The sequence below is a fragment of the Myotis yumanensis genome, unplaced genomic scaffold (genome assembly GCF_028538775.1).
Source record: "Myotis yumanensis isolate MYYU_CA2020_CCGP unplaced genomic scaffold, mMyoYum1.0.hap1 SCAF_10, whole genome shotgun sequence".
NCBI lineage: Eukaryota > Metazoa > Chordata > Mammalia > Chiroptera > Vespertilionidae > Myotis > Myotis yumanensis.
This window is the reverse complement of record NW_027223761.1, coordinates 67,969,312-67,985,335: the sequence shown is the minus strand read 5'-3', so window position 1 is coordinate 67,985,335 and position 16,024 is coordinate 67,969,312. Positions and strand designations below refer to the sequence as shown.

The 16,024-nt window shown below is 48.3% G+C and overlaps 1 protein-coding gene across 1 annotated transcript; it reads left to right on the top strand.

The window, feature by feature from the left end:
* The first annotated feature begins 346 nt into the window (after positions 1-346).
* Positions 347-782, top strand: LOC139018274 (mediator of RNA polymerase II transcription subunit 21-like). Its single transcript, XM_070426919.1, has one exon. The coding sequence runs from the start codon at positions 348-350 to the stop codon at positions 780-782; it is 435 nt and encodes a 144-aa protein (XP_070283020.1). The 5' UTR covers position 347.
* The last annotated feature ends 15,242 nt before the right edge of the window (positions 783-16,024 follow it).

Here is a 16,024-nt window from a genome sequence, read left to right as displayed (position 1 = left end):
AAAATCAATAAATTATGTAAGAACCAAGAAGAAATGAAGAGTGATATAGCTGCAATAAAAAACTCCATTGAAAGTTTCAACAGCAGACTAGGAGAAGCAGAGGACCGAATTAGCAAGTTGAAATCCTATTGCCCCAGCCAATGGGATTAGGAGCTGGCGCTTTGGGAGGGGATTAGGTCCTGGGGGTGGAGTCCTCAGGATGAGATTTGTGCCCTTATAAAGGAGGCCTGAGAGAGCTGCCTGCCACATTCCCCAAGTGAGAATACAAGAAGTCAGAAGTCTGCAATTGGAAGAGGGCCTGCACCTACCGACCATACAGCTAATAATTAAAAATACGGGAGAGAAACATGGCGGACTGGCTCACGCAGCTGCAGGACGCCGTGAACTCGCTTGCAGATCAGTTTTGTAATGCCATTGGAGTGTTGCAGCAGTGTGGTCCTCCTGCCTCTTTTAGTAATATTAAGACAGCAATTAACAAAGATCAGCCAGCAAATCCTACAGAAGAATATGCCCAGCTTTTTGCTGCACTGATTGCACGAACAGCAAAAGACATTGATGTTTTGATAGGTTCCTTGCCAAGTGAAGAATCTATAGCTGCTTTACAGGCTACAAGCTTGTATAAGCTAGAAGAAGAAAACCACGAGGCTTCTACATGTCTGGAGGATGTTGTTTATCGAGGGGATATGCTTCTAGAAAAGATAGAAAGTGCACTTGCTGACATTGCGCAGTCACAGCTGAAGACAAGAAGTCGTCCCCACAGCCAGTCTCTTCCAGACTCATAGTGCCCATACATAGCATGTGGCTGAGAAAAGAACTGTTCCAATGCCATGAAGAATTCTGTACCAAATTTAGATGTAGGCCTTGCCAACAGTTACAGAAACATTAAGCACTATAACACGTTATCTTTTTCGCTGTTTTTAATAGTCTTCTATTTTCACTCTTGATAAGTTAGCTTGTAAAATTGTGATTGAATCAGCTTTAAACCATCATTATATCATTTTTTATTATCTGAATGAAATTGAGGCAGCTATTGCATTAATGATTATAATTTAATTAAATAACTGTGCTATAAAAAAATAAAAATAAAATTATGGGCTTGTGGCAAGGCGTGAGGTTTCAAGATGGCGGTTGCTGGATAGCTGACCAGGAGGGGTGGTGAAGGCCTCTACGAAGGGAAAGAGGCCGAGAATCCTCCCCTCCCGGTACGCAGTCCCAGAGCCCAGCAGAAGCGTTTGGACATTCTTATGTTGATCCCGGTAGCTTTGGTGGTTTGGTGTTTTTTTTTTAATAAACAAGTGAACCATATAGATTGTCAACATGGGAGGAAGATCCACATCATCTGCCGGAAGCCGGTCCATCCTTGCTGCTTGACACAGTCTCTGCAGGGAAGAAACATCTGCACAGCATGTTTCAAGGGACCTGGCGTATATGGCATACTGTTCTTAATATGTTTGCTCCCCTTCTTGGCGCTATGTGTTTTAACCAAGGTCGCCTCTCTGAGAAAGGTTGTTTCCACAGGTAGAGATTTTTCTCTGAAGTTAGGGAGGGAATAAAACCCCTTAACTAAATGCCAGGTGGGTAGTTAATCACTTTAACTACAAACAATCACCCTTAAGCTACATAATCTTTACCCCTGAAATGGAGATAAGAAACGCCCTAACCTTTGGAATAGAAATTGATAGGATTAAAATCAACTGGTATAAATACAGATGTAACAAGACTATAAGACACAGAACCTGGCTGGAGATCCTGGCTAGGCTGCTGGTCAACTGAATGCTGTCTCTGTGTCATTCCTTCTATGCCGACTCTGTCCACACCTTTGGGGACCCCTGGATCTATTGGGGTTGGACCTCAACAAATCGGGAGTCTCAAGCTCCTGACTGCTCTGAACTCCAGTTTGGGGCTAGTCTCTGGGGACCCAGACTCATACAAGGAGAAACTGGGCTGACTGGCAGCAAGTGGAACTTGAGGGCGGCTTTCTCTCAAAGGTGCTGCTGAGTATTCAGTTATTCTGCAAGAGAAAGAAAGCCGCCTTTGCCCTGCCCCCAAGCTGTGATCAGAGAACCTGGCACCTTTGCCGCCCCAGCCAGTGATAGTGGGAAGCAGGGGTGGAGCCAGCAATGGGAGCTGGGCAGGGATGGAGCCGGCAGTCCGGGGAGCTAGTGATCCCTTGCCCAGGCCTAAAGCCTTGGCCAATGATGTTAGGCCTGGGAAGGGGTGGAGCCTGAAATTGTGGGGAGCTGGGGGTCCCCTACACAGACCTAACACCTTGGCCAGAGGCGTTAGGCCTGGTCAGGGGTGGAACCAGCCATCACAGGGAGCAGGGGTGGAGTCAGCGATCCTGGGCAGCTGGAGGTCCTCTGCCCAGGCCTAACACCTTGGCAAGAGGCATTAGGTCTAGGCAGGGGCAGAGTGGGAGATTGCGGAGAGCTGGGGGTCGCCTGCCCAGGACTAATGCCTCCACCAGAGGTCTTAGGTCTTGGCAGGGGCGGTGCCAGGAATGGTGGGAGCTGGGGGTCCCCTGCCCAGGCCTGACACCTCTGCCGGAGGCGTCAGGCCTGGGCAAGGGGCCGATCTGGTGATCGGCGATTGGAGGGTGATGAGGGTCAACTCCTCTGGCCGAGGCATCAGGCCTGGGCAGGGGGCAGAGCCAGCAATCGGAGGGGGCTGGGGGTCCCCTGCCCAGGCCTGATGCCTGGGCCAGAGGCATCAGGCCTGGGTAGGGGGCGGAGCTGGTGATTGGGGGGATATGAGGGTCCCCTTGTCCAGGCCTGAAGCCTGGGTCAGAGGTGTCAGGCTTGGGCGGGGGGTGGAGCAAGCGATCAGAGGGAGATGGGGGTCCCCTGCCCAGGCATGATTCCTGGGCCAGAGGCATCAGGCCTGGGAGGGGGTCAGAGCCAGTGATCAGGGGGAGATGGGGGTGCCCTGTCCAAGCCTGACACCTCTGGTGGAGGTGTCAGGCCTGGGCAAGGGGCCGATCAGACAATCAGAGGGTGATGGAGGTCGACGCCTCTGGCCGAAGCATCAGACCTGGGCGAGGGCAGAGCAGGTGATTGGGGGGAGAGGGGGGTCCTCTATCCAGGTCTGAATCCTGGGCCAGAGGCATCAGGCCTGGGCCAGGGGCGGAGCCAGAAATCGGAGGGGTCTGGGGGTCCCCTGCCCAGGCCTGACGCCTGGGCCAGAGGCATCAGGCCTGGGAAGGGGGCAGAACTAGTGATCAGGGGGAAATGAGGGTCAGGCCTGGGCAAGGGGCCGATCTTGCGATTGGAGGGTGATGGGGGTCAACGCCTGAGGGCTCCCAGTATGTGAGAGAGGGCAGGCTGGGCTGAGGGACACTCCCCCCCGCTACCCAGTGCATGAATTTTGTGCACCAGGCCCCTAGTTAATTATATTCACAATGTTGTGCAACTATCCTCATTATGTGTTTCTAAAACTTTTTAATCGCCCCAAATAGAAACTCTGCACCCATGAAGCAATAACTTGCCATTCCCTCTCCCTGTAGCCCCTTGTTAACCTCTAAACTACTTCCTGTCTCTATAAACAAAATCAAACACTACTTGTCCTTTTGTGTCTGGCTTCTTTCACTTAGCATAATGTTTTTCAAGGTTTATTCGTGTTGTAGCATGGATCAGAACTTCATTCCTTGTTATGGCTGAATAATATTCCACTTTATGTATGGGCTACATTTTATGTATCCATTCATCTGTTGATGAACATGTGAGTTTTTTCCCTGCCCTTTGGCTATTGTGGACAATGCTGCTATGAACATTGGGATACAAGTCTTTGTTTGAGTCCTGTTTTCAATTCTTTTGGGTATATGCTGAGGAATAGAATTGCTGGGCCATATGATGATTATATGCTTAGCTTTTTGAAGGAACCATCAAATTGTTTTTCACAGTGGCTGCACGATTTTACATTCCCGCAAGCAATGCATGAAGCTTTTAATTTCTCCACATCCTCATCAACACTAGTTACTTTTGATTACAGGCATCCTAGTAGGTGTAAAGTGGTATCCCATTGTGGTTTTTATTTGTATTTCTCTAATTCTTAATAATGGTGAGCATCTTTGCACATGCTTATTGGCATTTGTATATCTCCTTTGGAGAAGTATCTATTCAAAACATTTGCCAATTTTTAAATTTGGGTTATTTTGTTACTGAATTTATATATTCTGGATAGTAAACCCTTATCAGATATATAATTTGCAAATATTTTCTCCCATTCAGTGGGTTATCTTTTCACTTTATTGATAATGCCTTTGATGCAAAATTTTTAAAATTTTGATGAAGTCCAATATACCATTTTTTCTTTTGTGCTCATGCTTTTGGTGTTATATCTAAGAATCCATCGCCAAATTGAAGGTCATGGAGATTTAGCCTTATGTTTTCTTCAAAGAGTTTTATGGTTTGGGCTTTTATATTTAAACTAGAGGCCTGGTGCATAAAAATTTGTGCACTTGGGGATAGGGGGTCCCTTAGCCCGGCCTGTGCCCTCTCACAGTCTGGGACCCCTCCGGGGTGACCACTTCCTGGCTTAGGCCTGCTCCCCAGGGGATTAGGCCTAAGATGGCAATCAGACATCCCTCTGGAGGCCCAGCAGCCCTCAGGGGATGTCCATTTGCCAGCGGGGAGCAGGACTAAGCTGCAGTCGGACATCCTTAGTGCTGCTGAGGAGGCAGGAGAGGCTCCCACCATCACCGCTGTACTGGCAGCCATCAGCCTGGCTTGCGGCTGAGCAGAGCTCCCCCCAGTGAGAGCGCACTGACCACCAGAGGGCAGCTCCTGCATTGAGCATCTGCCCCCTGATGGTCAGTGTGTGTCATAGTGACCAGTCATTCCCAGTCTTTCTGCTTTAGGGTCAGTTTGCATATTACCCTTTTACTATATAGGATAGAGGCCTGGTGCATGGGAGGGGGCTGGCTTGTTTGCTCTGAAGGGTGTCCCGGATCAGGGTGGGGGTCCCCACTGGGGTGCCTGCCCAGCCTGGATGATGGGCTGATGGCTGTTTGTAGCTGGTCATACCCCCTTCAGGGTGGGGGTCCCCACTGGGGTGCCTGGCCAGCCTGGGTGAGGGGCTGAGGGCCGTTTTCAGGCTGGCAGGTGACTGAAGCTCCCAGCCTCTTTTTTAGCTCTTTTTTTATTATTATTCTGGGATTTATTTACCTTCTATGGCTGTCACTGGAGCTGAGAGCTGGCTCCAGCTCTGAGGCCATTAATGGCTGAAAGCAGGTACCTGTGTTTGTTTAGATTCTATAATTGAAACTCTGTTACCATCACCGGCACTCTAAGCTCTGAGCCCGCTGCCGGCTGAAAGCAGGTACCTGGGGTTTGTTTAGCTTCTATAATTGCAACATTGTTGAATCCGGAGCTCAGAGCTGGGTTGTGGCAGGCGGGGAACCTTGGCTTCCTCTGTCACTGGAATAAGCAAGCCTCCTGTTCGCTTCAGCTGCGTGGCTGCCGGCCACCATCTTGGCTGGCAGTTAATTTGCATATCTTGCTGATTAGCCAATGAGAAGGGTAGCGAAGTTATAGTTAATTACCATGTTTCTCTATTATTAGATAAGATCATTGATCCATTTTTTGTATAAAGTGTGAAGTAGGAATATATATAATATTATATTCTGCCTTCCAACACTTTAACATTATAAATCTTTTCCCATATAATTACACATTCTTCAAAAATATTTTAATATCTTTATAATATTCTACTAGAGGCCCGGTGCACAAAAATTTGTGCACTCAGGGTGGGGGAGGGGGTCCCTCAGCCCATCCTGTGCCCTCTCGCAGTCTGGGACCCCTCAGGAGATAATGACCTGCTGGCTTAGGCCTGCTCCCAGGTGGCAGAGGGCAGGCCCAATCCCTAGGTGCAGCCCCTGGTTGGGCTCAGAGCAGGGCTGATTGCAGAGTTGGGGCGCTGCCCCCTGTCATGCACAGAGCAGGGCTGATAGGGAGGTTGCGATGCCACCCCTAGTCAAGCTCAGGGTAGAGCTGATTGGGGGGTTGGGGTACCGCCCTCTGTCACACTCAAGGCAGGGTCAATAGGGAAGTTGTGGCGCCACCCCCTGTCACACACAGAGCAGGGCCGATCAGGGGGTTGAGGAGCTCCCCCCTGTCACTCACAGAGTAGGGCCAATAGGGGAGTTGGGGCACCGCCCCCTGTCACACACAGAGCAGGGTGGATCAGGGGGTTGGGGCGCTGCCCCCTGTCATGCACAGAGCAGGGCCCATCAGGGGGGTTGGGGCTCCGTACCCTGTCACACACAGAGCAGGACCCATCAGGGGGTTGAGGAGCTCCCCCCGTCACTCACAGAGTAGGGCCAATAGAGGGGTTGGGGCACCACCCTCTATCACCCACAGAGCAGGGCCGATCAGGGGGTTGGGGCGCCACCACTGTCACACTCAAGGCAGGGCCGATGGGGAGGTTATGGTTCTACCCCGTCACACACAGAGCAGGGCCCGTGGGGGGGGGGGGTTTGGGGCGCCGCCCTCTGTCACCCACAGAGCAGGGCTGATCAGGGGGTTGGGGCGCTGCACCCTGTCACACACAGAGCAGGGCCGATCAGGGGGTTAGGGCGCTGCACCCGGTCACACACAGAGCCACAGGGCTATCAGGGGGTTGGGGAGCTCCCCCCTATCAGGCACAGAGCAGGGCTGATCAGGTGGTTGGGGCGCCTTCCCCTGTCATGAACAGAGCAGGGCGGATAGGGAGGTTGTGGCCCCACCCCCTGTCATACAGAGAGCCGCAGGGAGGTCAGGGGGTTTGGGCGCTGCCCCCTGTCACGCTGATCCCGGTGCCGGGAGGCCTCGCAGCTCTGCTGATCCGGTGCCGGGAGGCATATTACCCTTTTACTATATAGGATAGAGGCCTGGTGCATTGGTGGGGGCCGGCTGGTTTGCCCTGAAGGGTGTCCTGGATTATGGTGGGGGTCCACACTGGGGTGCCTGGCCAGTCTGGGTGAGGGGCTGAGGGCCGTTTTCAGGCTGGTGGGTGACTGAAGCTCCCAACCGCTCCTTTTTTTCTTTTTTTTTTTTTTATTCTGGGCCAGCTTTAGCTCTGAGGCCTTGGCTGCTGAAAGCCGGTTTCTGGCCTTTGTTTACTTTCTGTATTTGATACAATGTTGCGGTCCAGGGGGCTGAAGCCCAGCTGACTAAAGCTGGTTTCTGGGGTTTTGTTTAGCTTCTATATTTGCAACATAGTTGCTTAGAGTTGCAGCTGAGAGGCCGGCAAGGCAGGCGGGGAACGTTGGAGTCCGCCATCACTGGAGCAAGCAAGCCTCCCTGTTCGCTTCAGTGCATGGCTGCCGGCCGCCATCTTGGCTGGCAGTTAATTTGCATATCACCCTGATTAGCCAATGGGAAGGGTAGCGGATGTACGGCTAATTACCATGTTTCTCTTTTATAAGATAGGATTATGTAGCTATATTAATGGAATTAACCACTAACTCTATTTTTAGATGTTTAGGTTGTTTGCTACATTTCTTTATTATATATAAGCTATGAGAACCTACATAAATCTTTAGCTGCACCTCTAATTATTTATTTAGGAATCAGTTCTAGAAATGAGATTTCTAGGTCAAAAGACAGCTATTTTTTTTAAGACAGCTATTTTTAAAGCTCATCCATCCAACAAATATCTGAGTCTCTATTCTATGCTAGACACTATGATCCCTGCCCTCATGGAGCTTAGATTTTAAGAGGGTGTGAGAGGCAGTGGATAAAATATAAGCAAACACAGTCTTAAGCACTATGAAAAAGAAAAAGCGCAGGATAAAGGGCATCAGAAATGCAATGGTCCTGAGGGTGGGCATTGCAATATTAAATAGGGTATCCAGCACAAGACACATTGAGAAGGTAAGATTTTCACGAAGACTTAAAGGAAATAGAGTTAACCAAGCAGATGACTGAAAAGAGAGCATTGCAAAGGAAATAGTCAGTGCAAAGGCCCTCAGTTCTGAGCATAGAGGAACAGCAAGGAGGCCAGTGTGGCTGAATGGAATAAGTGAGGGGGATATTGGTAGTAGTAGAAATCAGAGTAGATAAAGTAGTAGAAATTAGTTCATGTAGGGCCCTATAAGCTGTAAGAACTTCAATTTTTACTCTGTGTGAAATGAGAAGTCATCATGAGATACTGAGCAGAATTACAACATGATCTGACTTATGTTTGAAAAGGGTCATTTTGATTGCTCTGTTGAAAAGAGACCATAAGATGGGAAGCATAGAAGCCATTGTAAACATCTGTCATCAACAGAAGATGGGGCTCAGATCAGGGCTAGAGCAGAGAAGTTGATCAGAAGTGACATGCTAACAGTCTTCACATACTTTGTCACACTGCTTTCTAGAAAGACTATCAATCTACACTTGCACGAAGAATGTGTAAGTGCCTGTCTCACTGCTCTCTGTAGTTTGTAAATGTCATTGGTATTTTGAATGACCAGGAAAAGTTGATTTTAAAAGTAAAAGATTAAATCCCTAAATCCTTAAAAGCTTCTTTTGGATTTGTAAATATTGAGCTTTAATAGTGTATCTTTGTTAATATGCCTTTCTTTAAATCCTTCCCAGTTCCAAAGAAAATTAATCTCTCTTCTCCTGACCCCATTCATTTTCTAATTTCAGAATTGAGGTAGCCAACTTGTTGTCACTTAATTAGCAATGTGGAAGTCTGCCACTTTTCTAGAAGGAAGTCAGGGATTTAGGCTCTAACTGGTTTGGCTCAGTGGATAGAGCATTGGCCTGCAGACTGAAGGGTTCCAGGTTCTATTCGGTCAAGGGCATGTACCTCAGTTGCAGGTCTTGGTTGGGGCCATGTGGGAGGCAATTAATTGATGTGTCTCTCTTACATTGATGTTTCTCTCTCTCTGTCTCCTCCTCCTCCCTTCCACTCTCTCTAAAAATCAATGTGAAAATATCCTCTGATGAGGATTGGCCAAAAAAAGTCAGGGATTTTATCTGGGAACCAAAGTGATCCAGTCTCATGCTTGGACTCTATTCAGGTTCATGTGAGAGATTGTGCCTTTCCCTTTACAAGCAATTATAGGATCCTCCATCAAGTCTTCCAAGTGGGATTTTATTTCACTCACTTAAATTTGGCAGGTAGCATAGAATAAAAACATTAAGAGCTTTAGCCCAACCCTCTTCATTTTATAGGTGACATCCTCAGGCTACGGTAAAGGAATGGACTTAGGGTCACAGACTGCTGAGGTTAGAAGTACCTTAAAGGCCATTTGGTTCACCTTCACATATGGACTAGAGCCTCCTCTACACAACACACTCATGGGATCATTCATTCCAGCCTTTACATCTCTATTGAGAGTGAACGCCTTCCTTTCCTAAGACACACCCTCCATTAGACTGCTCTGAATGAAAGTGACTTCTCATACTGCACAAACTCTACCTATAGCTTCCATTCTTTAGAAGAGAACACATTTGAAGACACTTGCATCCCCAATTACAGAACTTATTACACTGTACTCCAGTGGTTTTTTATATTTCCTATCTTGCCCCCCTCCTTAAACTGTAAGCTCCTTGAAGGCACAGCTAAGTCTCATTTGTCTGTACACAATGGCTCTTGGTCAGTTGCTCCTTCCCACTTCCTGCCCTGCCAACACACTGCCCCCAGCCTGGATCAGCAAGCATCTCAACTCAAATGCAGGATGGGCAATAGTCTTGTGTTGCCAATAGAGAATATCCCTTCCCTACCACCAACTTCCTCTGTCTAGGAAGGGCATCACAGGTAAGCTGGACTTCTTCCCCACAACTTTGTTTTGTTTTGAATTTTTTTGTTTCCTTGTCCTCAACTGATATTATTCATCTTGCTGCTTCTGTTGATGATGACATTGGCATCTCTAGTGCCTTGCACAGATAAGGTAGAGAATAGGTACTCAATAAAGAGATTACCAAGAAGGTTGTATTCTGGAGCTATGAGAGGTTCAAAACAAAAGCAATAAATTGACAGGGTCCCTGGCCTTGAGAGGTCACTAGCTAATGAAGGAGAAAGATAAGCAAACAGCAGAATGCACTGTGCCAGGCACTTCTTCATCTGACTTAATCTTTACCCTAAAACTCTATGAAATACTTAGTTCCACTTTAGAGATGAGGGTATTGAAGCTTACGCTTATCTTACACAACTAGCAGAGTGGAGATTAGAACCCAAGCCTGATGAGTGAGAGATCAAGTCCATTCCTACCAACTTCCCTGCCTCTCCTCAAAACATGAGTTGTCTCAGCATAAGCCTCTGGATTTGGCTGCCATTTTCTTTGCTAAGATTCTTTTATTTCAGCTTTGAACCTGGGAAAATAGGAAATTACTCTAGAGAATCAATCTGATCAAAGATGCTTCAGTTAAAAAAAAAAGCTATTCTGTTCCCACTGTCTTAATATAGGTTATGCTCGTGTTACTGAAAAGCATCACACAGGCACTGAATTACAGGTTAGAAGGGTACTAGAGGTGACTGAGTCCAATTTGCCACTCAGTACAGAAATACCCTTTGTAATGGCCCACATGGCTGGCCACACACCCTCTGCCAGCACACCCTTCTAATGGTGGTGTGCCCAAGCCTCTCCAGGCAGTCAAAGCTCTTGCTGGAAAGCTCTGGAGTTTAAGAAATTCTTCAGTCTGAGCCAAAAACCTACCTTATAAGGAATCTAACCCTGAACACTTTTGCAACCACTGGTCCTAGATCTACCCGCACAGAACACATCTCCCTCTGCTCCAGGACAACCTTCCAGAGATAAGAAGATCAGTTATTCCTCCTGAACTTTCTCTTGCACAAATTTAACAGACCCAATTCCGTCAATCGTTCCCCATTCTGACTGCCCACTTTTGGTCAGACTTCCCTTAAAACAATGCCGTTTTCCCCTGCCCTGTTCATTCTCCTACAGATGTGTTTTCCCTGATTTTTTTAAAAAAAAATTGAACTGACATAAAACTCTGGTGATAGGTGATCAGTGAAGGCCTAACATGACTTAATCCAGATCTCATCATTATCCATCATCACAGCCTGCATCTTCTGTGCCAAGCATGGTGCTAGGTTCTTTACATAGAATCTTGTGGTCTAATGGAGGGAATAAGATAGGTTATTTATATTATCCTATAAGCAACATATATAATACATCATCAAATAATGTTTAGATGTTAGTGGAATGCTGAGGAGGGAGTGAAGAACAGGTCTGGGAGAGTTGGAAATGAAGGACTTCTCAGAAGAACAAACATTTTATTTTATTTTAAAATATATCTTTATTGATTTCAGAGAGAAGGGAGAGGGAAAGAGAGATAGAAACATCAACGATGAGAAAGAATCATTGACTGGCTGCCTGTTGCACATCCCCTAATGGGGATCAAGCCCACAACCCCTTGACTGGAATTGAATCTGGGACCCTTCAGCAGCAGACTGACGCTCTATCCACTGAGCCAAACCGGTTAGGGCAGAACAAACATTTTAGTTGGCCTTGAATGAGTGACAGGAGTTTGTCACAAGTTTGTGAGGGTGGGGACAAAGAAATACTAGTATATATTTATTTCATGCATGAAGACATGAAAATGTATGCCATATTAGGGAAATGGCAAATAGTTCAGTATGTTAGAGTTTACAGCATGATGGGAGGGGGTAGGAAATGAAGATAAATGGATACACTGGGGATATATTGTGAAGAGATCTAAATTCCAAGCTAAGGGATGGAAATTATTAATAAATAACAGGAGTTGCCCTAAGCGGTTTGGCTCAGTGGATAGAGCGTCGGCCTGTGGACTCAAGGGTCCCAGGTTCGATTCTGGCCAAGGGCATGTACCTTGGTTGCGGGCACATCCCCAGTAGGGAGTGTGCAGGAGGCAGCTGATGGATGTTTCTCTCTCAATTGATGTTTCTAACTCTCTATCCCTCTCCCTTCCTCTCTGTAAAAATATCAATAAAATATATTAAAAATAAATAAATAAATAATTTTTGTGTGTGTGCACTGGTGGGGGTGTGGCCCGTGGGGATCGGCACTTTGTGGGAGCGCTGCTCATCCTGGTCAGTGGAGCAGCTGTAGACCTGCCCTCTGAGTGGCTGCTCCCGCTGGGGGAGCACACTGACCACCAGGGGGCAGCTCCTGCATTGAGCATCTGCTTCCTGGTGGTCAGTGTGCCTCATACCAACTGGTTATTCTGATTGTTCCATTGTTCAATCGCTGTGTGTGTGTGTGTGTACACTAGAGGCCCAGTGTACAAAATTCTTGCCTGGGGGGCGGGAGCGGGCAGGGAGGTCCCTCTCAGCCCAGCCTGCACCCTCTCCAATCCGGGACCCTTTGGGAGATGTCTGATCGGGCCTACACCAACAGTTGGACATCCCTCTCACAATCTGGGACGACTGACTCCTAACTGCTAACATGCCTGCCTGCCTGATTGACCCTAGTTGCCCCCAACTTCTTCCCCTCCACCAGCCTGGTCGCCCCTAACTGCTCCTGCGCCAGCGTGGTCACCCCATACAGCTCCCCATGCTGGCCTGGTTGCCCCTCATTGAGCCCCCCTGCCAGCCTGGTCACACCCAACTGCCTCCCACTATGGGCCTGGTCACCCCACACAGCCTGCTGCGCAGTCGTTTGGTTGCCCCTCACTAACGCCCCTGCCGGCCTGGTTGCCCCATGCAGCCTGCTGCTCAGTCATTTGGTCATCTCTCACTAACCCCCCTGCTGGCCTAGTCACCCCACGCAGCCTATTTGGTCATCCGTTATAGATAGATAGATAGATAGATAGATAGATAGATAGATAGAGATGGGGAATCCAATACCCAGAGAGGTTTCCTATTGGGTGTGTCAGGATAAGAACCTTTATGTCTTGGGCATTTCTCCCTAACCCCCACATCCACTCTTCCTTGATAATGTCTGTGAGCATGAGTGGGGAGGACATATTAATGCCCAGGCTCTGCCACCAGTTGGCTGTATGACCTTGGACAAATCACTCTGTGTGCCTCAATGCCCCATCTGGCCTCCTTGAGCTAGAGAATGTTGTGTTCTGAGGGGATGGCAATGTTACAGTGACTGAGGCTTTAACACACTCAGGGCACATTTTTCTGGAGTGAAAATTTTACATGAGGCTTTTAAAAAAAAAAATGTTTTTATTGATTTTAGAGAGAGGGGAAGGCAGAGGGATAGAGAGATGGAAACATCAAAGAGACAGAACCATCTATTTATTGGCTGACTCCTACATGCTTCCTAGTAGGGATCAAGCCCACAACCCAGGCATGTGCCCTGACTGGGAAGTGAACTGGTGACTTCTATGTTCATGGGTCGATGCTCAACCACTGAGCCACCTGGCTGGGCTTACATGAGGTTTAAATAATAATAAGGAGAATGTTTTTTAAATATAAAAAACAGCTGTATTGTAGAGTAAAGAGCAAAACTTTAAAAAGAACAATAGGCTTGAGATAAGTGAGAAATTGTTTAAAAAATAATAATATGAAGTGATATGGAAAAACAGCAAATAAGGCTTCACAACAATAGAGAACTGAAATGCATAAATATGTCACAATACATATTTATATGCTCTATATGAGGCCTCTAGAACCATAAGAAATGCCAAAAATTCACTGTTAATAATTCATTCTCAAATTTCCCCTTTAAAAATCAAATTGCCCCCCTGTGGGGCGTCTGCTTCACGTTGGGAACCAGTGCACTAGGCCTTCACGTGTGCGCACAGTGCCCTGGCATTCACCAGCACAACAGGTCCTCTTCACTCATTGGTTGCAGCCCCTGCCTTTACATTTTAGGCAGCGTATAGAGCACATTGCAATAACATACAAATATTTTAAAATGCCAAATCAGTGTTACAGAAGTAGAGCCATTATCCCACTAGATCATCCTCGCAGCCCTAGGAACGAGGCAGGACAGGGTTGGAGCCTTTCTTTTCAGACCAGAAGCTGAGCCCAGCACTGCATTGTCCGTAATCATGTAGTGAGACAGAAGCAGGGCCCCAAGTGGGGCCCATACCCTGTGTCCCTGGCCTGTGCTTCCCTTGGGGCCTGAGAAGAATAGGCTTCCCTCTCCCCCCTCCTCTCCACACCCTTCCCGTTTTTAAAAGCCTATGTGACCTCAGCCTCTTCTCCCCCAGGGAGCCTACTACACACTGCCGGTGTACGCTGCCCAGCCTCACGTCATCCACCACACCACGGTCGTCCAGCCCAACAGCATTCCCTCCGCCATCTACCCGGCACCTGTAGCTGCCCCCAGGACCAACGGCGTGGCCATGGGCATGGTGGTTGGCACTACCATGGTGATGTCAGCAGGTGAGGGCATCTCTGTGTCAGCGTCCATTCATCCCCCTCCTCCAGGAACTCCTGACAGAGTGGAACACAGTCATCATAGGAGAAATCCTGTGCCGGGGCTTCTGGGAAATAGAGGCGGGACCCTCTACTAGTAAATCTGTCTGCAGGGATGAGGAAGATCTCACCAGGAGGGCCTATTGAGCTAGGCCTTTAAGGGTGAATGTACGCTAGCCAGAGAAATGAAAGAGGAAAGGGCAGTCCAAGCCGAAAGACCATGAGTATGGCGTGTTCACAGAATGGAAATGGCCTAAAGCACTTAAGAAAATAGGGGTGTGAAGCTAGAGGGGTGGCTGGAGCAATCGGCAGAGATAAAGTGGGGAAGAATACCTATAGGTATCGGAGAAGGGGCTTAGGAAGAGGAGAGATGGGCTTGAAACATCCCCTCTGGCTGCAGGGTGGAGGCAGGATTAGATGTGGGGGGTCGAAGCACGCAGGACAGAGGGAGGCTGTAGTTCAGAGGAGAGATGATGACATGAGGACTCTGATGGCAGCAATGGCTCCAGGAAGGAGAGCATGGGGAATGTTACTTAGCAGACAGGAGTGTAAGGACCTGTCTCATAATTAGTTGTAATGCATGGGAGAAGCAGGAGTCCAGAAGGACCGTTCTCCTTTTCTAGCTTACTCCAGAAATTAGACCTCCCCCTCAGGGACCTGTAGGATGGGGTGGTAGAGAAGCCAGAGGATGAGCAGGTCTGGGGAAGTCAGGAGGAGTTGATACTCCAGAGAAGAGACCAGAAGACAAGAGGGCTATGCCTGATTTTTAGAGTCCCAACTTTTAAAGAATCAGCTGTCACCTTCTGAGGGAAGAGAGTAGAAGGGGTCCAGTGGGTGGGAGGTAAGAGTTTGGGATTTTATTCTGCCCCAAGTGGAAATGGTTGTTGAGGCCTCTCATTCGCCAGATCACATCAGGGAGCTTTTGAATGCTGCTCAGTGCCAGGCTTGTTCAGGTACTGGGTACCAGTTACCAATAGCTCCGACCAGAGCCCTGCCCTTAGGAACAGCTAGGTTAGTGGGAAGCACAACCACATAAGCAAGTTATCCCTCAGTTAGGTATTTCTGCAGTGACAGGAGCATGCAGAGAGGAGGCCACTGGACAAGGGATGGGCTCTGCCCTGGAGCATCAGAAAAGCTTTTCCTAAGGAGATAGATGAAAGCTGGCCAGGTGGGGAAGGGCTGGTCGGTCATTAGCTGGCAGGGATGTGGCGCCCCAGGCAGGGAGCAACTGTGTGAAAGACGATGGCCTTATCCTCTTCATCCCAGGGCCCTGGGATGGCCTCATCAGCTTTGCTCTTCTCTCTCTGGTGCTCAGGTACCCTGCTGACTGCACCCCAGCACACCGCGATTGGGGCACACCCTGTCTCCATGCCAACATACAGGACCCAAAGGACCCCAGCATACAGCTATGTGCCACCACACTGGTAAAGCCTGCAGCCCATCCAAGTGAGTGGGGTCCAGGGTGGGAGAGGTAGGAGGGTGAGTGAACACTAGGACTGCTTTAGGATCCCCGGTGTCATGGGGCAGGGACAGTTACCAGTTGCTTTCATGCTTCAGTCCAGTAATATCACTCTTAATAGTGGTGTCACTTTACATATATTCAAGGTACTGAGCATGTTATCTCATATCCCATCAGCTCTGTTGTACAGATAACTACATAGTTCAGCATCCCTAACCAGTAACAACGAAACAGAGACTTGAATTCCAGTCCTCTAAATGAACAATGTGATAGCTGGTA